This window comes from Doryrhamphus excisus, linkage group LG2 (assembly GCF_037039965.1).
Source record: "Doryrhamphus excisus strain RoL-2023G ecotype Guam linkage group LG2, RoL_Dexc_Guam_v1.1, whole genome shotgun sequence".
Lineage (NCBI taxonomy): Eukaryota > Metazoa > Chordata > Actinopteri > Syngnathiformes > Syngnathidae > Doryrhamphus > Doryrhamphus excisus.
In genome coordinates, this window is record NC_136358.1 from 22,306,570 (window position 1) to 22,332,560 (window position 25,991).

General features: G+C 44.6%; 2 protein-coding genes across 7 annotated transcripts in view; both read left to right on the forward strand.

The window, feature by feature from the left end:
• Positions 1-11,958, forward strand: part of rab2a (RAB2A, member RAS oncogene family) — a 21,418-nt gene extending 9,460 nt beyond the window's left edge. Inside the window, exons 4-8 of the mRNA XM_058061989.2 lie at positions 142-224; positions 1,582-1,674; positions 2,896-3,007; positions 7,564-7,632; positions 10,348-11,958. Of these exons, the coding sequence (XP_057917972.1) occupies positions 142-224; positions 1,582-1,674; positions 2,896-3,007; positions 7,564-7,632; positions 10,348-10,443 (453 nt within the window). The 3' untranslated portion in view covers positions 10,444-11,958. The remainder of the gene's footprint in view (positions 1-141; positions 225-1,581; positions 1,675-2,895; positions 3,008-7,563; positions 7,633-10,347) is intronic.
• A 1,234-nt stretch (positions 11,959-13,192) lies between these two features.
• The window catches only part of chd7 (chromodomain helicase DNA binding protein 7), a 59,568-nt gene continuing 46,769 nt past the window's right edge, over positions 13,193-25,991 (forward strand). For 2 of the 6 annotated variants that reach the window (XM_058062259.2, XM_058062264.2), the window contains exon 1: positions 13,193-13,540. The gene's annotated coding sequence lies outside the window, so the exon portion shown is untranslated. Of the gene's footprint in view, positions 13,541-13,684; positions 14,064-14,087; positions 14,631-21,169; positions 21,311-21,436; positions 21,581-25,991 lie in introns of those variants that run through there. The other 4 variants (XM_058062261.2, XM_058062262.2, XM_078788746.1 and 1 more) reach the window with 4 other exon arrangements.

Genomic DNA, 25,991 nt, shown 5'->3' on the forward strand with positions numbered 1-25,991 from the left:
TAGGACGGCATGATCAGGCTGGATGGGATGGGCACAGTCAGAAAAGCAACAGATGACCTCCATCCCTTTTTAGTGATTGCATCCTGCCTTTTTCCCATGTATGTACAGCACGTATAGATGTACATGTACTTGTCTCTCCAGGCTGGCCAGGAGTCATTCCGCTCCATCACCAGGTCTTACTACAGAGGAGCAGCGGGGGCACTGCTAGTTTATGACATCACAAGGTAATCACATCAACCGCCTCATCCACCATACGCAGCGTCCTCATGTTACGACGCACACTCCCATCAGTTAATAGCTGAATTTCTGGACTATAGCGTGTAAGCCGCACACAGTAAATGTAAAGAAAAACAGATTTGTACATATAGAGGCCGCACCAATTTGTAAGCCACAAGCATGGGATATTTAGTACACAGGAAGATCCATCCATCTTCTTTAAGTCATGATTATGCCTTGTCACTAGAGTTGCAGGTATGCTGACATGGACAGTGATAACTAAGCGGCTTAGTGGTTACACAAAGTACTAACAGGTAGAAAAAGAAAAGATGGGCTTTTGCAGGCGCGCTGTGGAAGAATACACAGTGTGGACGGAGTTTTGCATGTTGTCTTCCAAGTGTGCCTACAATACAAGGAAAAGGAAAGACTCCAACTTAAAAGTGGGGAATTCAACAATGCCCATTGCGTCTCCCAAGCGTGAGGCAGCACATCAAAGAAAGGGAAAGTGAAAAGTCAAGTGCAATTAGACATGGTAAACATTGGTCCAGTCCGAAGCACTCAACCATCGTAAAGGATGAAGATGGCTCCTATGACATTGAAACTGATAACTACGCAGCATGGTTCCTCCTCCCAAGAAGCCTGGCTCTCCCTCCCTTGCAACGCCCCTTCCAGTGTGCAGGACAAATGTTTGTATTTCAGCTTTTTCTTGCATTTGACTGCGTTCCATGTACAGTGAGGATTTAGGCCTGCACTCCCGCTGACTTGTACGTAGAGCATGGAGCTGTTGTGCAGTGTGTACGGTACCACGTACGAGAAGGAACTGTTCAAACAGCAGCTTGGCTAAGTTAGAGTATGAAATCAACTGACTGATAGACAATGACCTACATTTCCATGTCACGGCCCACGACAAAGCGGAACAGTCACTCCCACTGTACACATGGACGACATAATGGAGTACAGTAATATAAAGATTAAATGCAAGAATGACATTAAACACCGCCTTCCTTGTATGCACAGAATCCATGACCTCTCTAGCATTCATATTTCTATATTATATCAATGAATCTATCCATATTACCCCTAATGATGGTCTCAACATTTGAGAATGGAAGAGGTGATGGCTTTCCTTTTCTTTGGTGCATCGCTCACTGCTCAGGAGACCCAATGAGGTGGTGTCCAACTTGTGATTTATGGCTTTGCAAACTCCGACCACAAATGTGAAATGATATCATCGTAGCAGCAAATAGTGAATGTCACTGGATGGTACAGCTACAGTATGCGTCATGAAGAAGAGGAGAAGACGGCCATGAGTGCTTTATATTCTGCCGTATGAATGTGCCAATAATCCTTGAATTGTTTTAACAGGAGGGACACCTTTAACCACTTGACCACCTGGTTAGAGGATGCTCGCCAACATTCCAACTCCAACATGGTCATTATGCTCATTGGCAACAAGAGGTTTGTCGCTCTCTCACTTGATGGATCGCATGCTAGCAAAGCCAGGAAGCTTTTGCTATAAAATGTTGCATACCTTGTCGGAAATCAAGTCAAATGAAGAACTTGCTTCCAGGGCGCTGTTGGCACACTTTTAGCTGCGCTTAAGCAAGCTGGGGTTCTGTAAGATACACAGATGTCAACACAGGGCTCGTCAAGATGGATGCACTCTTCCACTTTACTGAATGCAAGCCACAATGTTAAGCCACAATGAGGACGTTCAAGCTGCAGCAAACCTCGGCTTCCATTACCTAGATTTACCAACAAAAGGTATATAACGTATATATTGAATGGCGAAGAAGCACGAGTACAAGAATCCCTCTTTTATGGCGGTACATTGTTTACATACACGACTGTGATAAGTCCATGTCCTCATAGTACACTTCCTTATGTATTCATGCAGTATTCTTTTACTTGGAGCATAGAACAGCTTTTTAGCACTTATAGAAATACATTTTAAACTTGATGAGAGCCCTCTAGACATGGAATAACACCCCTATAATCACCTTTATGCTCCTATTACCCAATATAGTAGACATCGTAATACATACAGTAATATACACTCACACCGTTTCTTATTCTTCACTTTTTACTTTCTACTGTGCTAGTCTACACAGACTAGTCTACTATTTTAGTCTAATATTTTACTTACTTATTTTACTTAGAAAAAGCTTCTTTGAGGCAAATAAAAAGTCAAATGTGCCCAAATATGCATACGTATATTTGGAGTAATAATTGGTGAAACGGCAATGATTGTGAATGATTTGTCAATGCTGATTATGCTGTAGCTGCTGTATGCAGCCATGTAGAGAATGGCAGCCATGACGTCCTTGTCGCGCCATGCAAGCTATGGCTCACCATTTCATATCCACACAGTAAAAAGATGATGATATGTTTGGAAGAGTGTAGCATTGCACTCCCCGGTTCACCCCCAAAGCATGTGCATTGTGACGTGCATGCATATTCGTGCGAGACAGCCGTGATTGACAGCCTGAACAGCAGTCGCTGGTGGGTTGTATATTATTGGGTTGAAAACAAATGAATTGAATGTACAAAAGCAGCATCAAGTCCACATAGTGCAGCCGACTGACTGTCGCTGCTGGGATAATGCTGTGTAAGATATCTAATAAGATGTTAACCACTCCTTCCATTGGACAAGGCTTTTACTACCTGTGTGTGTTGTAGTGACCTGGAGTCTCGGAGAGAGGTAAAGAAAGAGGAAGGGGAAGCGTTTGCCAGAGAACACGGCCTGATATTCATGGAGACCTCAGCCAAGACTGCCTCCAATGTAGAAGAGGTAACAACAACACACCGGCCGCGGCATTCATTCATCTCAACAGCTGAGCCAAACCTTGCCTGGACACAAGTCGCAGACTTCCTTGCATTCACATCAATCACACTGTAGTGTGGCGGCCCATTTTCACACCCGTGATGTGCTATTTCACAGACATCAGTGCTGCCTGTTAGCAACGTCTGCTGCTGCTGAACTGAGTCATAGAGTAAGATGTCCACTACCAATGTAGAATCCACACAAGTGCTTTATCATAGCGGATGGCGGTGGCAGGATAGCAGAGGCTATGTCCAAGGGCAGTGTTGGGATTATTTAAATTGCCCTTGTTTGCACAAAAGTACAAGCACAATGAAATCTCTGTGAAGTTACATTTGCACAACGATGGCCGATAGAATAATGTTTTATTATCTCTGTAGTTTTCTCTCACCTGTAAATGTAGTCCAAGCCTGCAGAAACATCAACAAGTACAGCCTTGATCAAAATCTTAAGACCAGTGTAAACATAGCTAGAATACGCATTTTCCACATTTGGACCTTCATGAGGTTTGAAGTAGAGCTACAATATGCTAAAGCAAGAAGCGGGAGTGAGACAAAAACATTTGGAACTTGTAATTTATTATAATAATAATAAAGTGAAATGGGTTGCTTTTCACCTGATCAAAAGTTGAAGACCACAGACTATGAAAGTCTAAATCTGCTGAAAATGGTAATTTTTTGTCAGGCATTGACACTGTCATGCCCCCCTGATGGCTAAAGCTAAGAAGCTTTCTCTTCATGAACGTGGTGGAATGGTGGTGTTGCATAAGCCAGGCCTCTGGCAGCGTGCCATTGCAGCTGAGCTTGGACGTAGTAAGACGCTCATTCTACATTTTTGGAAAGATCCTGAGCATTACAGAACAAAAAAGTCAAGCGCTAGACCCCCTCAAAAAATGACAACCACGCAACCTGGAGGACCAGATGGGCTGTTCGTCAAGACAGTGCAGGAGTGGCACTTTGCTGCAAGCCGGACACAATCAGGACCGGAGCCGCAACAGATTCAATGTGAGCCCGGGGTTAAACTTTTGATCAGCTGATAAACAGCTTATTTCACTTGAATTGTTCTTTTCAATAAATTACCTTTTTGTTAACCCCCCCCCTTCTTGCTTTGCATGTTGTAGCGCTACTTCAAACCTCAGCAAGACTGCCTCAAGTACAGAAAGTGCCAAGGCTGTCCTATAACGTCCCTCTATAATGTCATGTGTGTATTTGCCTTTAGACATGCGTAAATTAGCTAAAATGCCAACATGCTAAGAGTTAGCATGGTAGCATCTAGCAAGAAAGCACCAAGTCCCAAAAGTGTTACGGCAGTCCTATAGTGTCCCTACATCAGGCCATGTGTGTATTTGCCTTTAGACATCAGTAAATTAGTTAAAATGCTAACATGCTAAGAGTTAGCATTGTAGCATTTAGCAAGAAAGCACCAAGTCCATTGTGTCCCTACATCAGGCCATGTGTGTATTTGCCTTTAGACATCAGTAAATTAGCTAAAATGCTAACATGCTAAGAGTTAACATGGTAGCATCTAGCAAGAAAGCACCAAGTCCCAAATGTGTTAAGGCAGTCCCATAGTGTCCCTACATCAGGCCATGTGTGTATTTGCCTTTAGAGTTAATTAGTAAATTAGCTAAAATGCTAACAGTCATCATGCTTGCACCTAGCAACATAGCATCAAGTAGTGACTTCCTTCTTGCAAATGTTTTCTCGTAATCATGACTTTATTGCTACTACATTTTTGAAAATAACTTTTTCCTCAACCTCATTTGTGTTTTGACTTTTTTCCCTTGCTCCATTTTTGCTTTATTAAAAAGTGTTAAGTTGGATCTTTTCCGATACGCAGTGGGTCGATAGAAAAGCAACGTGCGGGCCACAAATGGCGCCCATCCGGTCATTGAACACGCCTGCTTGATGGCCATCATGTGTTTGTGAGGGTGGATGAAAGCTTCCATCTCAGGAGAAGACAGAAACGTGGTTTACCATGCCTGTTGACTTTGGAAATGAGCGCCACACCGGTGTGATGGAGCACAGTTGGCTCTCTCTGGGACACACCCCTGGTGTTGGGTGTAATGAATGCACACTCTTGTCTCCTGGGACCCCTTTCTCACTTATCCAATCCCATAAATAATCCCATCCTACGCTGCATAGCATGCCAGCCTCAGGCTTGTGTGTGTGTTTACATTGATTTTTTTCTCCTCCATTCCCTAGCCTGGCCTGTGTCATGCACACACACACTCTGCTGTGGAGTAGAGCTCTCTCAGGGCTTGAAATGAGGGGGAGGTGTGTGTGTGTGTGTGTGTGTGTGGTATGATTAATTTGTCTCATTAGTGTCCTCTGAATCCTCCTGATACCGCTCCTCTCCTCGCTTCCCTTCATCTGCATCCCTCCACGTCCATCATTTCCTCTTTATCCCCCTCACTTCCTCCGTCACAGAACAAGACCCCCACACACACACTCGTTTCTCAGTCTCCCTTAACCCTTCTCCTCGCCCCCCCTCCTCCCTCATTGCCGTCACCTCCCTTTCTCCAGCAGTATATCAAGCAGTTAAAGTTCATACATATTCATAGCCACCACTCCGTCCCCCGCCCCACACCCAGCAGCCAATCAGAGTGGAGGGTTTGTCTTCAGGCTCTGTGGGTGGACATTAGGCTGATGGGAAGACATCCTCTCCTCGTTTTGTGTCCGTTCCTCCATCAGCTCCAAATATCACTCTTGACATTTTGCTTCACTTCACGTCTTATCTGTCCCCCATCCACGTTGTCTTCACTTCTTGGGCTGCCGCCATGTCGCCCCTCTTCCTTCCCTCCGTCAGAAATGAAGGAAAGGGAGAGAGAGGACTGGCCTGAGCAGAGGAGTGCACCAGCAAACACCCCATGGTCTCCCAAGTCTATTTCTGACTGTCTCTAATAAATGTTCATCCATTCTTATTTATTATCATCTACTTATTGTCTAGTTGGCCATATTGTGCTGGACACATTCATAAAGTAGCATGGATCCTCACATTTTGGCCATTCAGCTTTGAACAGATGAAACACTGTGTAACGCCACCACACCCAAGAGTACAATAGACCCTTACTCAATACACATGCAGAACAAAACAACTTTATACTTTTATCTATAACCCGCACACTTCTCCAACAGGAGGTTACCCAGCATACTTTGTGGGGTAGACGCATAAAATACAATAATCCCTCCTTTATGGCGGTTCATTGCTTCCAGACACGACCATGATCACTCAATGTCAGCATATTTCTTATTTATAACAAATGTTTACCACCTTCTAAATACGCATTTTAACATTATTAGAGCCCTCTAGATATGAAATAACACCCCTATAGTCACCTTTACAATCCTATGACCCAATATAGAGGACGTAATAAGAGAAAATGTGATATATATGACATAGAAAAACTGTTTACCACCTTCTAAATATGCTTTTTAACATTACTAAAGCCCTCTAGACATGAAATAACACCCCTATAGTCGACTTTACACTCATATTACCCAATATAGTAGATATAATAAGAGATAATATGACATAACATAGAATAAATCTGTTTACCACCTTCTAAATACATACAAAAACATTATCATTAAAGGGGACATGATGCTTTTTTTCCACTTTTCTGACCTATAAATGTAGTTAGAATGTTGTACACTGGTGTTCAACCATGCCAAAGTTTCACGTAATGAGGTTTGTGCATTTGGAAGTGAGCCTTGAAAGAAGTTTGGAATGGCTCAAAATGCTCTGTTTTAGAGGGCGTGGTAAAACTGTTCCTTGGTGATGTCACAGATTTGCAGACTTCCTTACATGGGCGTGGCTGTAGGCCAAATACACTCTATGCCCTCCCCCAAGCTCTGCCTCTCTTGTTTACGAGGCATTTCACATTTCTGTTTTTGTACTGGGGCACTTGGGGCGTATGACCAATCACAGCGGAGTGGGTGTGGCCAGAGGCGGGTGAAATAAATGAAAAGACAGTTTTGGCAGGAAACACACGTCCACAAAGGTGGGAAAATGAACAAAATAGGTTCCTTTTAACAGCCTTTTGTGTGATTTATTTCATTGTCTTGCATCCACTTGGCTCAAATGTGCAATTTATGTTTGGACTTTCACTGCAAGCCAACTGCAGATGCAAATGGGAAGTTTCAACATCCCACACTTGACATGCAGCTGACAGATTTCCAGAGGCGTCTGTCTTGTCTTTTGGGTGTGTGTGTGTGTGTGTGTGTGTGTCACGTCTTGTGAATAGAGTAGAATGCTGTTCATCTGCCAAGTGTCACGTGTCAGACGTCTGACGCTGTCACTGGCGCTTGACACACCTTTCTAGGAAATGCTACCCATGACTACACAACATTCACTGGCGGCATCTCGATAATGGTGGCGCTAGGAATGGCAAACAGCAACCTTGTGTACTTGGATACATGACGTGCACAAACACCCCCCATAGTGAATGAATGGACCAATCCAGTCTCTGAAGCCGAACTCCTAGACTGCATCCACCGCTTCTGAATATCTGTTCTTCTTCTCAGGCTTTCATCAACACAGCCAAGGAGATTTATGAGAAGATCCAGGAGGGGGTTTTTGATATCAACAATGAGGTGAGACACACTCCTTCCTCGTTGTTCTTTTCCACTCTTCTGCCAGCTTTCCTTCCACCCTCTCTTCTTCCTCACGCTCCCGGCGTTCCGCCTCTGTCTCTGTCTGTGTCGGCAGTTTGCCAACTCATAAATTCCTCACAGCCAACAAGGTTTCAGTCATTGAGCAAGAAAACAAACATTCATCCAGGTTGCCATCATCTGTTCAAGCGGATGCTTATCTTGGTGGAACAGTTGTCCAGACAGGAACGCTGCTATGCCTGATCCAGGAACATCTGAAAATACCCTGCCAAGACTTTTCCTCTGGCTTACAGGATTCTCCCTGCAGACCCCAGAGTCATGGATTTGGGCTTCAACGATGTTTTCCTCATTATGTCTCCCCAAATGGGCTGCAGAAAACACATTCAGAAAACAAATCATTTATACAGAAAAGTCCCTCAATACAGCACACCTCATGGATGTTTGTCCCAAAAGTACCCCCTGTACTGCATTCTACTCCTACTACTGTGATGTAGTTTGTATATACAGTAATAATACAGTTGTCCAGCTCTACTTTGCAGTTCAAACATTGCCCCTTCACTCTAAGTATCAGGAATGAAAAAACGATTGCTGATGTCCAACACATCATAGTTCTCAGTCTGTGTGGAAGTGGTATGTTCTTGGCTTCTTTGTCGTCGTCCTCCTTTCTTAAGTTCTGAATCAATAATCGGCAGCTAATTGCCATATCTAGCTTGGTAGCCTCGTGGGGTTACAGCATGCGTGTGAGATGTCGCCTGATGTGGCGTAAACAAAGCCAGCTGTAATGCAGCAGTGTACATGGTGATGATGATCCACATGGACGTCCATGTGTGCCAGATGCATGCCAGCCTGGCTGTCCCGTGTAGGTCTGTTACGTCTGAGCAAGGATGGATGGTAGGCTGATGTTGCCATGCCATCGACCCAAGGAACTTTGCCAATGCTGATGTCTGACTTATTATATTGACGGCATATGTGTATCATTCTGCCAGATCTTCTGGTGTAGGCCTCCATGAAGTAGATAGTGATACCCTCACTCCTCATTGCTCTTGGTGAAGGTCTTTTTTTTTGGAGGTTTTTCCATTATGGGTTAGATGTCTTTGCTTTCTTCTTCAGGACGTCCCACATGGTTGGAGTGGTGATGATTGATCTTCTCTCATATTCACTGGTGCTTGTTTTCCAGCTGTCTGCTTTTCATGTTGTGTTCACCTCTTAATGCCGTCTGCACGGGTACAAGCTATCCTAGCCAACCTGTCAGTATGTTTGCGCCCAAGCGGGTGGCTTCAAACACTGGGGTGCTGTCTTCCAAGCTCTGCATCTCACCCAGATGTCCAAACCTGCAAATGTTCATGTCTTCCATGACTTTGGACTTTGTGTTTCTACGTCGTTGCCCAACTGTGTTGGTGTGAGCACATGCTGCGGATCATGTGACGGACCGCACGGGTGTTGGATCTAAACACCACCTGCCTAAATCCTGGCAGCCAAGCAGCAAGTCCAAGTGTTAGCCAGCCAGCCCTCTTCTTGTCGGGAACGGCGAGATGGAAGGAAGGCCTAACCGCATCAGCTGACTGGCTTGGGGGGGGGATGAGGGAACCCCGGCCCACATGTTGGCAGCCACCATGAGAAAGCACACACGCACAGCTCTAGCTCAATAAAGGTGATTTAGTGGAGGCAACACTGCTACTGGGGGATGGGGGGGGGTGTAGATAAATACACAAGCAGAGAGCCAAGCTGAGTGTTCTCCAGCCACAAGGAGATGACGCAACACACTAGAATGGGGGGGTGGGGGGGCTTCAATGAAACATAAAAGCACTACATCCCTGACGCCCCCCCCCCACTCCTTTTTCTTTCTGCCATTCTTCCTCATCCTGTCCTTGAGCCCTGCCGTTTCCTCCGCCCTTACCAGCTGCAGCACCTGTTGCTCCAAATATGGTGACCTAACGGGACGCCCCCGCCCCCGCAGGCGCTGTGTCCTGCTCATCTCACCGTAAAAGCAATGAATGCCTCTTTCTCCTGCATACGTGTAATGTACAGTATATTGCAAAGGGTTTGTGTAGCGTTGTGCCCTGCAGTCTTTCCTCATTCATGTTCTTCTCTTAACAGCAACTACTATGTGTACTATGTGTACTACATGTACTACGTGCTCCAACTTCTCAGGCTTGCTGTGCTGAGGTTCTTACGGCGTACTGAGATTTTGTGGCTTTTTGATGAAAATGTTTTAGTTTTGTGCTTCTGATCTCCATAATGGATCAGTTTATTGGTGGGAAGCCCTGCGCCGTGCATCGGATCAGCTGGATATTCACACCCTTGGTCACATGACAAAGCTTACTCTACCACATCCACTCGTATCCGTGCAAAGTAGCAGTACTCTATATAAGTTACAACCCGCAGGGCATGCTGGGAAGCCCACATACACGTCCCAAACAGAACGTTACCCAGCATGCCTTGTGGCTTGTTTTGCCTGCAGATGTGGTTGTACATGTCTATTTTGATACTGACACAGTTTGTGTGGTGCGGAAGCATGTAAGGAGTCATTGTTGGTTGCACCGTGAGTGAGTAGTGATGCCCTCTTGTTGATTTGTACTTTGATTTGTCCACCCAAAGGCTTAGCTCACTCACGGTGCAACCAAAACGAAGCCAAGTAGCGCTGTGAGGTAGCACGTGGAGCTTTGATGTGTTTTTAACGGCCTTGTGTCTCCGCAGGCTAACGGTATTAAGATCGGACCCCAGCACCCAACCACCAACTCAACACTGCCCGGCAGCCAGGGGGGCCAGCACGCCGGTGGCGGCTGCTGCTGAAGCTCCTGGAAAACACACGACCTCTCCTCCTCCTCCTCCTCCTCCTCTAACCCCCCCCCAGCCCGCTCTGTTGGCAGAACTGTCCAGTTTAGTTGTCTCTACATGCTGTCTGTCAGCCATCACATCCTCTGTGTCTTTCTTCATCTTTACTCACTCGGCCATCGCTGAGGCTCCCCCCCAGGTCAGCCTGACCCCCCACCCCCACCCACAGAAGTTGTTGGTTTTTAACAGTTTTACTTTTAAGAATGACACTTGTCTGGGTAACAGATGGTGATAGCGGGGAGGGATAGTCCATCCGTAGTCAATAAAGCCAAGCACGGAATGAAACATGTGTTGCCTGTACACACACGTACATGCATACATACAGTACGTATATCTCCAGGTTTGGAAGGAAGACCATGCAGCACATGGGTAGCAAGGCATGCTTGGACATGTGTGTGTATATGGGGATGATCTAGGCATTCCGATGAAGTCAGCCTTTCAAATGACTAGCCTCTCTGGGTTGCTTTGCACCTTCCTCCTCCTCCTCTTTGTCGTCTGCTCCCCTTGCAGTGGAAAGGTATTTCATGAACACTAAAGGTTTTCAATGGTCCTAAAAGATGGATGCTCGTGGAGCGATAGGAAAGAGGTAAAGTGTGAAAGTGAAAAAGGACGAGAAATGATGCGCTATTCCGTGTACTGTATATATGGCTCCGTAGATGTCGCTAGCTTCTTTGAGGGTAAAAGAGTGACACTTGGCATGCTGTGGCGTCAACGTCTGGCACCGGGGACGCGTGGACCCTCTGGGAACTTCACGCAGCTCCTCATTGAAAGCCAAAGGGGACGGGTGGTGCCCTTTAGAAATGACAAGCGTGAATGATAACCGGCTGTTAACAAGATCATGGCCAGCCCTTTGGAGAGTATCTGCTAGGAGGAGAAGCCACCAACATATCAAGGCCAGCTTCCGCTACCACCATCAATAGTCAGCAGATATATAACCTCTTGTTTTTCTTTGTTTTGCAATGTAATTGGCATCATTTCACTGTTTTGCTTTTGTTCTCTCCCTCCCTAGCTTCTTGTCGATTTGAATTGCCAAAATAGCATGTTTACCTGTGTTGGCTTCAATAAAGGAGGGGGGAATAATGATCAGCTGTCTGCCTTAACTCCACCCCCCTGCCAGGTTTGGACAGTTAGTATAACCTATTTATCGTCACACATCTTTGACCACTAACTACACGCACACACAGTATGCATGCATACTTAGATGATGCATACATATATACTATATAAACCCTTGTATCTCCTGTATAACCTGCAAGCTCTTGTTTTTATGTTCACATTTTCCATATATTCAGGCAGATGTGGATTATTCTTTGTAAAGCCGTGTGTGTGTGTGGACAGGCAGACCCACAGGGGTCACAGGGGGAGGATGAAGCCAAACTTGATGCGTCTATTTATCTATCTGTGGATTAATCTTATCTATGTCCGCCCCCCCCATCCCTTCTCTATCGCTCTTCTTCTCTACCCCCCCCCACCCCCGAAAAAACAAAAAGTTATTTGTTGTGTTTGTTCTTTGGAGAAAAATGGGGAAAAAAAGGAAAAAACAAAATGCTATCACAATAAACTATAATAAAACATTCTAAACTCAGCATCACTTAGTACTTCTTTCAACATGGCGGCTGCTCCTAGACACTTTTCCTTCCAGCTCGGCATTGCATCTTTCAGCAGGACCCCCATTGTTTTGGGGGTGCCAAACTCCTGGAGATATGGACCAAACGAGCCCAAATTGAAGTCGGGGCTGCTGGAAGATGGTCCGTGAATAACTCCGCTTCAACAGAATTGGCGTAGATGATGAGGACACCCTCTCACTATGCTATGATTGGGTCACTTCCTGACTGAATCACATTGGCAACAGGAAATGAAAAGGTTCCTGTTTGGTGCAGCTTTGATTTGTAATCTTTTTCTCCTGACGTTCTGCTGAGTAGTGAAGTATAACATATAACATGCAAGAAAACATTAAGGATGTGAGCAGCCACCTTTATTATATTTGCACTTTCAAGATGTTCAAATAACTCCACTGTACGTCCAGATATACTTTAACCGATTTCAAGACAATGTGGACATCTCCGTGTGTTAAAGGTGACAAATCATATAGTTATCAATGTAATATATCATAGTATATCTTATAAATATTGCTGAATATCCAATTATGCCAAGGATAAATACAGAAAATAAGCAGTGGGCCGCACATGGCCCCTGGGCCGCACTTTGGACACCATTCACTGGCCAAAATGAGTAGTGTCAGTTTGCATCCTCCAGGGGGCAGCAGATTACCTGTACCAACACACAATCATGTTATCAACATATAGTATATACAGTATATGCTGTACTATTGTATGTATATACATATGAATAGTACTACTGTAGACTGTGTACTACTGATGATATTTCTAAAACGCTTGTCCACAGGTCCCTCTGGTACTTGATGGTAAAAAAAAATATATTTGCTAGCATTTAGTACACACGGTATGTCAAGTAATTACTTTAAATGTGTGCCAGCTCATTATAGTTGACTCGGTGGTGTCATATTGTTAGCCAATTGGAATTAAGTATGCATAATATATGTTATGTATGCATTTATGCAATATAGTGGATCCTCTTCAAATCATCAACACAAAATGACGTCCACGCTTTTTTTCCCCACTACCGCCGAGCGTCACACGGGCACGACGGGGTCAGTGACCGCGCACGCTGCCTGTTTATCTGTATGAGAGGTCCTCGGGAGCGCGCACCCCCGGCCGAGGAAGGTGAGCGAGTGTCTGGAGGGGAGGACTCGGGAGCGCGACCAGCCGAGAGGGATCGATCGGATTAAACTCGATTTGAGTGAAATTAACACAAAGGAGAGAAGCGCAACGCGCACTGGTCGGCGAGGTCGCAGATGCTCGACCCAGCGGAGAAATATCTCATCCGAAACATTGAAATTCAACTTTTTTTCCTTATGTTTATTCATAGCCGAAAGGGAACACGGTGATTTCCCCCTCAAGCAAACGGAGATACTAAACACCACTAAGGAGGAGGATCTGGTCCAGAAAAAAGCTGAAGTGATCGAGCTTGTGAGGTAAGATGTTTAATTGTCATTTGGAAAGTGCGAAATGTGTATCGCTTCATGGAAATAGCTGATCTCGAGTCTGCGTTTGTGAATTAAAAGCGTTTCTTTTCGTTGAATGGCAAGTTTTCGCTACTTTTCATTCGGACTCGCCGTGCGTGAGTTGGGATGTGTTCCACGCCGACGAGCGTCTTCTCACCGAGTGGTTTGCGATTCGGTTTAAATGAAAGTAGAAAGTCATTGAAGGACTTATCTGCCATGCCGACATGCTAACAATAGCAAGTTTAGCTTTGCCACACACTAATGGCTCTCACGCTCTCTCACGCACACATACACGCGACCCACTTCCAACACTTAGTTGGAAAGTCTAAATATTTATAGACATTTATTCACAGTGAAATCTCAGTGCGTGTGTCTATTTCCTGGAGACTTGTTGAATTTAGTGGTGTGAAACTTGACTCAGCAGGAAAGTGTTAGCATAGTTAGCTAATTGTGTTGAAGCTTCCAGGAGACACGAGGTGGCTCGAGCCGAGAGGTGAGTCACCGAATGGGGGACATTCCCACAAGAGATTCCTCCATGGGGACGTGCTAAAGTACATTATGTGAACACATTTACACACACTTTAGCCAACAAAAGTCGCATTTTCACCCAATCCGACCGTTACGTGACACTGGAACACCGCGAAGTGCCCGTAGTAGCGGCTAGTTTTATTGGACGGATGGGACAGGAGAGGAGGGGGGAGGTAGAGAGGCCAGGCGGTCATCTCATAACAACCGTGCCGTTTGCGGTTGTTTTATCTCCCGTTTTAACCTCTTGAATTTCTTCAATAATACTCGGGAAAAGTCTCCCCTCACACTTGACTAGGATGCGTGCTGGAATAAAACCCAAATAAACCAGGCTGGTTCGGAAGGACGTGCGATACGCCACTAATTAGCCTGGCTAGCCGCTGGAGGTTAGCCAGCAGAAGTTGAGCTAGCATGCTAGCCACAGCGCATCCTCATTGTGTACTTATTAGCTCCCAGTTGCGGACACTTGCCACAGGATGCGAGCACAGCTTTCTCATCTTCGCCTTTACTTTTGCTCACTTAACCACATACGTTGGTGAGTATTACTTATTTTTTTTTTTAGCGTTTTTGGTTGTTGTGGTGCACAATTTTCACTCGTCGACGAAGTTTGAATACACTTGTTACTCGCCATGAAGGAGATAAAAGCACCTGCCGATGCCCCTCTACTAATTTTCTGCTTGAACTAACTCGTCGAGCTACTTGTGTTTTATATTCTACTTTGAATGCGGATGCCCTCCTTTTCCATCATGTTCGGTAATCGCTTGCCTTGCGTAATGGTCACCCTGACGCTTTCCAGCAACTTTACCGGCGCTTACCACTTTAGCTCCTAAAATAAAAAAAAACAAAACCCGCCGTGAAGTCAGCGGAAGAAAAGTGTTGGTGATTGAGTATAACTCCATAAAGTCATTGTTCATGCAGGCGAACTTGCTATGTATGTAAATGCGTGCCATGGGTGTTTTTTTCCGCCTCTTGTCTGCTTGGAGCCGCTACCCCCACCGCCCTCGTCTGCAGCCAAGATGGCAGCTAGTCATGTTTAGCGCCACAGAGGGAGAGATAAGAGGCCCCGACCACACACGCGTACGCAGGCACGCACGCACGCACACACGCACGCACAACAGATGTTCAGCACTACGGGTCATTCTCCCGTTTGTTCCCGCTGGCTTTTCTTGTGCTCTGAATGGGGGCCTTTTCAAACTCAGGCGGCTTGCTTGCTTTGGGGGTTTGCTAGAAAGGGAAAAAAAGGAGCGGATCAGCGGCTGGATGATTTTACATTTTATGGCCGCTCTCCTCACAGTTGTGCTGGTGACCTTGGAGTTGGAGTTAGTCGGAGGTCTTCGGGCGGGACCCGATCTGCCATGACTTTACACTTAGACCCTTCCCGCCACAGAGAACTTGGCTTCTGGTGCTGGTGCAAAACTGCTTGAAAACTGGAGTCAAACCTGTGCTGGCTGTGATCGGGTTGGATGCACATTCATGTGCCATTGGCAGTGACTTGCCCGGAGCTTTTATTTTGAACGTTACACATCTTCTATCAGAATTCCTCATCTTCTATCAGACTGGCAATGAATCATTGGAAAACACCCGCAGTTGTTATGTAGTGTCCTATCAAGAATAACAACTCTTGTGTATGTCTTGTTGAACGTTTGCATAAAGCCACAAGCTAATGCATAATCAAGCACTTCCTGTTCTCCAAAATAAAATGCAATATATGCTGAAAATAACCACATAAATATGTAAATGTAATATGCGTGTTTGCTAGAGGAACAAAGCCATATGCTGATGTGTATATTATATACTGCATGTGGTGATGACACACCAAATATGGATTTAATATCAACCCGTTTCGGGGCTAAATAATAATGTCAGACATTTGCGTAATTACATGGTAATGTTTGCAAAGTGCTTCCGCACAGGACTGCAACCTATCTATGGTGCTGGGCAGCGTTTAACAAGCGATTCATAAAGTTGCATAGCATACAAAATAGGAAATATGCTCAGTAAAATATACTAGGTCATGATAAAGCTTGGCTTTTGTAAGAAGAGTTTTAACTCTTGTCAAAAATTGCTGTTTCCCACAGGACCGCCATCTATCTGTGGCATTTTGGTCTAATTAGCATAATTGGCTACCACAAACGTATCTTTTTAGAGCTTATTTACCGGCATCGCACTTACATACATGAACACTGCACCATTGGTAAAGCTTTTTAGCTTTCTTTACTTGGTAGTAGTAGTACTGTGATTTTTTGTTTAACGGGCTATTGGCACATGGACAGAATATAACTAAAATGTAAAAGGATATAAAACAAAAGCACCAAAATTATGAGAAGAACATCTAGTGTGGTTACGTGTGACTCGGGCGAGATGAGTATTTAGTAGATTTAGTAGCAATGTGTGCAGAGGCAGACATCCTTTTAGAAAAGTCACTTTCTTACCAATAAATACAATTTCAGACACGCTAAGGTACACATCACTGACCCTAATTTCAATTTAAACATTTGTCTGAATTATGAATTTATTCCCATATCTATTTCGTCTATAATCGTTTTGCAACAACCATTTTCCAACTTTATTCATTCTGTTTGTTTCTTATAATAATTGTATTAAAAACTTAGAAGTGTCGCAGGCAGCCATTGTTTACCTACGGCCTCCGGGCCACATTTTGGACACCCCTTTTCAGTGTTTCCCCACAGAGCCACAAGCTGTTTGTGGTGCTGGGTTGTGGTGGTTGTGTAATGAGCATGCTTTGTGATGTAAATGTTTGTACTGTATGCTGCAGGAGAGGGATAATATCTTGTGTGGGAGACAGGAGTACAGGAAAGCAAAGCAAACATGTTTGCAAATCCAAAGGACTGTTCTCCTGCAACGTATCCCTCTGTCTTGCAGCGTACATGTACACAAGAAGCACTACTGCGAGGCACAGCGCCACCTTCTGTATGAATGGGGAAGGGTCTGCAGAAGGGTAGAGAGGCCCGCCACAGCTACATGAAAGCATGGGAAGGGCTGATCTTGGCCTAAAAAGCGTGGCATGGTGCTGGCTGTTGAACCATTTGTTCTTCAATGCATCACATGTGCCCTACTAAAATGATATTACTTTTCCTCATAATGTTATGACTTTGTTCTCCTCAAATGGACTGTTTTCTCTTTCCTATATTATTGTCCTCAAATTCCAACTTTTTTTCTTGTAATATTCCAAGCACTAATTCTGACTGTCCCATAATATTTTCATTTTATTCTCATATTATAATTTTTTTCCTGCCACAGAATTGTTAAAAAAAATGGCAACTTTGTGAGGATATGTGAGCAATGTGAGGATAAGCGGTAGAAAATGAATGAATGGATATACGATTATATATCCCCATATTTTTGCCACATAGGCAATATTGACAAATTAAAGCCAAATGTGAGCGTCAAGTTGTTTTATTAAAATAAATACTTAAGATGAGGATTTCTTTTATATTTTAAAGCTTCATACAAGATTCACATTAAAAAATAGCATATAAAATAGTCGCTACAATAAAGTGGACCATTCTTTTCTAAATAGACAGGGTCAAATATATTTTTTATAACAAACCTTTAACTATGCTCAAATCCAAGAATGAAATATGGAGTGCCTGTTTCAAGAGGACATTTTAAAATGCCAATGTGGTATTTTAGGTAAACATGTTTAGAAGACACAATCATGTCCTTATTTTGTCACAGGAACACCGTATCGACTGCATCAAGCTTATTAGCAGCTGTCTAACTTCCTTCTACATTTGTGCTAGCGCTCATGCTAAATAATTGGGACGTCAAAGCTTCGCTGGACATTGCGAGTTCATGGTTTTCAGAAGTTTTTTTATAGCGTTTTTTCCACTGTTTCCATATCCTGTATTAGCAACGTGACGGATCTTTAGTAGCATGTAGGCCTGCAGTGATTTATTCGGTTAATTTGAATACCTCAATTACAAAAAGTAATCTAGGATTTTTGCCACCATGAGCTTCGGTAAAATGCACACACCTTTCACAATTGGCACTGGTCGTATTTGAATCCGCTATGTTGTGTGGAGAAGTGACTTGTTTGGTTGCGCTGTTCGTGCCATGACCGCCATTGTGATAATGTTTTACAGATTGCACATCGTATACAGTATATAGCCCTAAACATAACTACCACATACACCATTTAGAAAAAAAACACTGGATTATCTAAATAATTCAACAAATTCCTTCATTACTTAGTCAAATGTTTTATTTATTTATTTATTATTTCTCTTAAACCATCAAAAAATATATTTTTCCCGATTAATTGACAATTTCTATAGATTCCTAAAATATTCGCTAGATGCAGCCCTAGTTACGTGTCGGTACAATTGAATTCCAAACATTCACTGTAGAACTTCTTCTACAGCATAAGCATTTCTTGACTTTTTATACCCCGTTCTATTTCTTGAAAGAAAAAGTCAGACTGGGGTTCCTCAAGGCGAGACGTCACCTAGCCAAGTATATCAAGTATTCACCACATTGGGTGGATTTCCACCTTTCTACCAGGGGTCCTCACTTGGTGGGTTGGGGCAGTTTAAGGAGTCTGACTTGTTGCCTTGCCTTCGTACTGTATACAGTATATTTGTGATCTCATGTACTGCAGTTTTCATCTTTCATTTGAATTAGTGCTTATTTCCATGCATGTAGCTATGACTTCATCCATTGCTCTATAATGCACTTTAGATGTCATTACAGTATGTGCCCGTATGTTGCTGAGGTGATAAAATACAAGTGTACATACATGAAATGCTTCGATAAAAAATGCTTGTCGGTACAAACTGGCCGCAGCTTAAATGTTTACATAGGTTTTGGTCAAACACAATGTTCGACGACTAAGTCAGGGCTGGCCCATAAAAAATCTCCCGTTTTCCCTTCACAGAATAAATGTTTTACCCTCACCTTCTCCAGTGCTTTTTCAAGGACACGCTAAGTTCAGCCGCCGCTGTTTCACACCTTTGCAAAGCCCGAGAAACTCCCACGAACGGCAGAAAGTCATTGGCTGTAAGAGAAGAGAGCCAGCCCTTGTTGGGGGCGCCTAATGTCGGCTTTGAATGCTACATTGAGCATAGCCAGCCTCGCTACGGAAGTATACGCCACATGCATCACTTTCCCGACTAGATTAATAATCAAGGCTGCCATATTGGAAGTGAAAACGGTCAGTTTAGGAGACGACCACTTTCTCACCTGAGCCCTGCCCCCCCCATTTTAGGCGTGTGCATTCATGGTGTAGTTCATGTGTGATGGTGAGACGTGTCATGAATGTGTGGTCGATTTGCCGCCACGGCAGTGAGGATGCATAAGGTGGAGGACCGCCTCCTCTGCACTGACCACGCCTTGCAGCTTGTTTGCCAAACACGCTTAGGCTGTTATCAGGAGAGTTGAAATCTTTATGGTAGGTCAGATGTTTATGCTTTATACGCTGTGGTGCAACCCCAATGAAAAGCAGATGCCCATTGGCGCGGACAGCCTTTTAGTCCCGGTGTTTGTTTCAGTGGCCATTTTGTCATCTATTGCTCCATCAAAAGCCACCCACTCATGCACACTCATCTTATGCTCTCTTTATTCTCATCATTAGCATCTCTTGGTCCCTCCCCGCCCCTCCCCATCCTCTCATTTCCAACCCAAAGGTTAGTGGGGGTCTTAAACACCATGGTGACATTCAGAGCCGAGCGTCATCGCCACCCCTCTGATCTCTCCCTGTACCGCATCCTCCTCCTCCATCCCCTGCCATGGCACCATCTTTCTCCTGCAGGGAAGGCCTTCTGGACCAATGCTGTACCTGGAAGAGAGGCTGTCTTTAGTAGAGCTGCTGTGCGTGTGACATGTCAAGTACATCTCATAAGCCGGACGTGCACGTGCCTTTTAATCTAACCTTGACCTCTACCAGTACAGAGTAGTCTGAGGCAAAGACATCCAAGGTTATTTTGGGAATATGCAGCCAAAGCCGTCTCCTCGACCCCACGCCCATCACCCCCACCTTGTCTCCTTGGCTGATACACAGTGCTGATAGAAGGTGAAGAGCTGCTGGCCTATTGATGAGCGGGGCGGGGGCAAGGACCGTCACGGCAGCAGTGGGTTAAAGAGATCATGCATGAAGTGATGCAACTGGAGATTGTTGCGATTGGCCAGTAAAAATAGCTCTCATGTCTGTGGAGTATACTGTATGTAGACAAAGATGGTAGTTGGTTGGTAGCATGAAGAATATCCCTCTGGTCTGGGGTGGTGGACCAGCTTCACTGCCTTGTTGTGTGGGGGTGTCACAAGACGATACACAACATTGGGCTGCCAGAACAAGATGAGTCAAGATTCTAGCATTACTTCTAAGAAAATATATATTCTACTATTTTACTACATTAATCATTTCTGAACTGTGTGTATGCTAGTAGCCCCGCCTCCACCCCCCAGACAAGTACAAAACAGACTGAGAAAGGGCTCACTCCATTCATGTCATTGTTCTATGGAACAAATGTGCAAAGGTGTTGAACAATGCACAGAATGAATCATCTTCCTTCCTGTTTGGAGGCAGTGGCACATGGCAATATTTTGATTATAAGCTTCATTTTTCATTTATTAGCGCCCCAGGCAGAGACCTATTTTGGTCTGCTATTGCCTAACCTGGCATCCACCTTCCTTGTGACCCAAATTGACTGCCATCTACCATAGACCAGTACAGACCAGTACCTGAGGTTATTGAAACACAACAGCACCAAAGCCACCAACCGAGGAGCCGTGCCCCATCGGTGTTTGGTACAGGTTCCAGTACACATGTAGTACCGCACCACCACCGCTGCCACAGCGGTGGCCTACTTCTTCATGTACAGCATGCACGTCTGCCTCTGTCGTCTGGGCCGGCCTGTGGTTTTGCTTCCTCATGGTAAGGGAACAGATTAGACAAATACAGCCCTTTCCTACGAGCACCCCCCCCAAAAAAAATCACTCACACACACACACTATCCATTAACGAGGCAGCCATGTGTAAAATAACCAGATTTTCTCTTGCCTCACTGCTTCTCTTTCTTCTCCTGCTCCCTTGACCCCCCCCCCCCCCCCCCCCAGCAAACCCTCCCCCTCTTCCCGCTTGCTTCCTTCCGGGCCTTAAATCCCAGCCCCAAACACACAGCCCAGCATCCCCTCACTCCAGCATAATTACAGCCATTGCTATCCAACCCCGGCACGGCGCCCTCCTTTGGAACAAAGGTATCAATTATAACCCAAGTGGTAACGGGAGATGGGTGGGCGCACGCTCGCACGTGTGTCTCGTTGGGTTGGATGTACCAAGCGGTCGCTGTGGTCTTTGACTGGCGTTTTGTTTGTGCGTTCCAGTCTCAGAGGAAACATGGTGTTGACATGGCAGAGCGTTCCTGTAGCAGAGCCCTCGAGCTGCGTACACTCCTGACGGCACGGATGCTGCTCCTGCAAGGGGGTGTCTACCTACACGGCAGCAGTCCCTACCTTCATTTTGAACAGGTCAAACTTGGCGGGATGCTTCTAAACTCTTGGATTTCAGAAATATGAAATCCGCTTTTGCTGTGGGCCAGTTTGCCGTTACGGTTACCCTGAGTAGACACCACAAACGTATCATCACTAGGGGGTCACGGCATCTCTCAAGATGGAAATGTGATGAATTTCTCTGTCAGGAATAAATGTCTCTGTATAAATTGGTTGCATGATAAAGGGAAATGAATTGTGTAATTTTGCCCGCCTCCGTATTGTATTGGCACGTGCATGGATGTCTGCTTTCCTCATCTCTCACCCCCACAAGGGGCAGGAGGAGGGTTCACTCTCTGTGTTGGTTCAGCGTCAGAGTCAGACCTCTTGTCAGTTGTGCAATCTCTGTGCGGCGAGGCGGGTCAGCAAGGGAGCCCCAGCGTCCCATCAGCAAGTAACAGGAAACTTCAAGTGTTGATCATTTTTTGATCAGAACACAATACTCACTGCGGTCCTGGACACTGCACATTATTTACAGTTAAGATATCAATATAAAGGTGCTAAAATGTGAACATCTAGCAAAGATTGAACATTGCAGCCTTGGTGTTTGTGAGGAGCTGGTAAGGGGGGGGGGGGTTATCCATCTCATCACCATTGTTTTCTGACAGTACACAGCTGTACAATACATGCCACTTTTTACATGACAATGGCTTTACAATGAAACTGGTTTGATGCCATATCAACAAACCAGAAGGGGAGGCTAGCGAATAGTGAGGCTTCATTTATTCGACAATAGCAAGCTAGCATGCTAATGTTAACAACAGGCTAGTATAGACCCCCATAATTGTGCTCAAGGAAGTCCATGCAGGTCTCCCTTGAGCCAGAGTCTTCCTTTTGTAATGGCCTCGGATTTGCAATGAATGTCGGTGGAGTTCGGACAAGTATGGCATTGTGGTATTAAACACACCCTGGCAAGCTGACACAGTGGAGGCGGTAGCACAAACCTTGTCCAACTCCTCATAAGAGGGCACTACTCTCCTCCGACCACTGCCACTCCTTGGTCTTTCTTTTGGTCTATGTAGTCCTCCTTTAATGGCGGAGTTTTATTTGTTGAAAAGACCAAAAAATCATTACATCTGCACAGTCCGTTTCTGTTACAAATGTCTGAGGCACTCTTTCAGATGGACAAGGGACAGCAGGTTTCCTCTGGTATCCATGTTTCGTTGCGTTTCCCATTGTTAGAGTTGCAATGCAATGTAAAAACATTGGAGGTCAGGCCTGACTTTTTTCCAGGTAAGCCTCAATTATTAAAACGGTTCGCCCCCTCACACCAGCAAGCTGTTGGAGGTTGGACCGAAAAAAGACTCTGAAATCCAAACCATGACATTGAAAGCATGACAATGGAAAAGCAAAGCTCCAATAAAACCCTGAAGCAATGGAAAAGGGGCAGGAGTCATACTTAATTGACTCAGGCTGGCAAGGCTTGAGGAAGTTCAGCTGCAGATGATGCCTTCATCCAAGTTGCTTCCTTCTTTGTCTTGGCATTGAACATGTGTCAACCAGCATACGTAGGTCTGAAAGCGTGATGGACACACGTGGGTCACGGTACGGCACCATGCCATGCACACATTGTCATAGAATACCTGGAAGCCAATCACTTCTGATTTTTCATAACACATTTTATGCTAAATACAAGGTGTGTGTGAGTGCTGGGGGGGGGGGGTTTACAGGATCAATGGCCAAGTACACCCTTTTTGTACCTGGCTCATAAGTTGTGATTTAGATAAGCCACACATTTTGTTGCATATGCTTTGAGCGTTTTCCAGTCTGGCATTGTTTGCTACTGTACAGTATATGCATTCCTTTTTGCTCTCGCTCATAAACACATTATAATGGGACTCGTCACTAGCTCGTCATTACAACTCTGTACTCTAGGTGTTGCCACACTGGAACTGGGGAATGTTGAAAAAGATTTGCCTCCACTCTGCCAGAGTATAGTAAACTTGCACCCCTTCTTTCAAAGTCCATTTTCATTTTTTAGAATTCAGTTTTTTTGTATTTTCAGGCCCTCATTTCCACATTCTCAGAATTATGTATGGATGCATGACTCTTGTTTTTAGACAGACATGGGGCAAACGGCGCTCTTATTTTGAAGGACGGTCACGGAAGTATGAGTGTAATATATATTTATAGTTGTAGTATCTTGCTGTATTTTGATTATTTAAAACACACCCCAAACTTCTTTTCTCGGCACATTGACACATAGTTATGCTAGTTCTGTCAACAACAGCAGCGACAACGCTTACGATGTCCGCTCTCCTTGGGATGGCTGTGTCTTCCAGCACAAGACCTGTGCTCCAGTCCTCAGATTAATAGAAATGCTGATGGCAAACCAGCATCTTGAGTCTTTGTAGCCCAAATGGAGAGCTCGGTATCCACTCTTATTTCTGAGAATGACGCTGAGACTAGCGATAAGCGAGGTGTCGTCTTGGCTAGTATCAGTGCGCCTAGGAAAGAAGTTTTGGTAGTGTTTTAAGTCATCTAAATACGGCCAGATACTGCAACTATTACGTGTCATCATCAGTGCACGTGTTGATAGCATGGATATCAAACCATGCAACATTGTTAGAAGTTTCTTTTTAGAGGGCTTCATAGTGGAAATAGGTGTATCCCAATAACAGCATTGTAAGCTAGCTCATATTAACTCCTTTTTTAAGAATGTTAGAATGCACCGAAAGGGGAAATATATGTGTTCATGTTTCACATGAGGATTGGGAATGATGATTCCGAGCATCTTTTAAATGCAGTAAATGGTAGTCTGCAGTAAGACTTAGGCTAGCGAGGAGGCTAGCGAGGGATAAGAATATCTCAAATATACAGTATAATGTTTATTTAGAGCACACATGCAGTACGTGCATAATAAAGGCCTGGTTATGATTTTCAGATTGTCAGTGAATGCAACCTGCTGTGGTTGAATGGGAATGAGGAAGTGTGGTACTAGTCTGTAACGTAGCCACGTGGCTTGACATGATGGCGCATGCATCAATGATGCCAAAACTTTGACCTGATCTACCCCCACCTTGGTTGAACACCGGGGACTTCTGTTGGCAAATGAGACATTATATTCCCACATCCACATCCATGTCCATGTAAGTCAGAGAGTGAGGACGTGGTTGGGCCATTGGTTGGTTAGACGCTTTACTTGGACACTGATTGGCGAGGAAGTTGTGGGGATTTGGACTAAGGATGGTCTGAATGATGTAACCTAGACGATAACTAAGCCCCATTCACACCCCTAGCCCCACAAATGGAAATACTGGGATGTGTACTGTCACCCCACTTTTACCAAGAAATGATTGTCAGCCCAGTGTAGCGTTCCAGCAGCCTTACCGCCCCAGATATGCATCACCATGATTGCTGGAGGGTGAGGTGTGCCCAAGGCCTCATCCTTTGATGAGATTTGGCAGCTAATGCGGTACACTGACCGTTCACCTAATTCTGTCCCCAGTGACAGCTGGCCTTCATGTGCACGTGGTAGAGGGAGCTCTGCCAGGAGGGAACTGGAGTCAAATGGTAGAAGAAGTCTGATGGGATGACTCCTTGGCTATGTTGGACATGTTTGGTTGTCCACATGGAAACCTTTATTAGTTTTGGTGGGTTGAGATCAACTGTGGAGGATTAGTAAATACTTGGATCCAGAAAGGAAGGGATGCCTGTGGTGAAAAGTAGGGATCGACCGATATGTTTTTTTACCGATTTACCGATATCGATTTTTTTTCCATCACCCTTAGCCGATGGCCGATTTTGCTTGGGCTGATATTCGTGGCCGATACTGCTTTTGCTCCCTCAATTTACATGAAAAAATGACAATGATAAATATTACAGGTCTCAAGTTTAAACGAGTATTTATTTAAATGTAAACACTGAACACAGTAGGATTCAGCTTTCTTAAACACACATTTTAAAAGGAGTAAATATTCAACCATGTGCAAAATATTGAATAATATTGAGTTTTATCTAAAACTACGAAAACTAAGTTTTTTTTTTTTTTTTATCCCCCCGCCTCCACAAACACATCACACTGACACAATTTAGTACAATATATAAAACATTTCTCTCATCATTAAAGTTGGTGTTGTGCACGCTAAAGACCTCTGATAGCAGACATGGCTGCTCCTAGCCGTTGTCTGTGTGCGTGCATGCTCGGAGAGTGCACACACATAAAACGACATGCATTTAACCTCAGCCCGGCGTTGGCTGAATGAAACTCCTCCAAACACCATGGGACTGAATTGCCAAGGTTGCCATTAAAGCGGTGTTGGTAACAGCTGTACATATTAGCCTCCAACTACATCAACAGCTCCCTAATTCCAACGGTAGGCACTTTTAAAGATGAAGCATTCAGCAGCATTCCTGGTTTTCACACCCACAAACTAAACTATATTTTCAA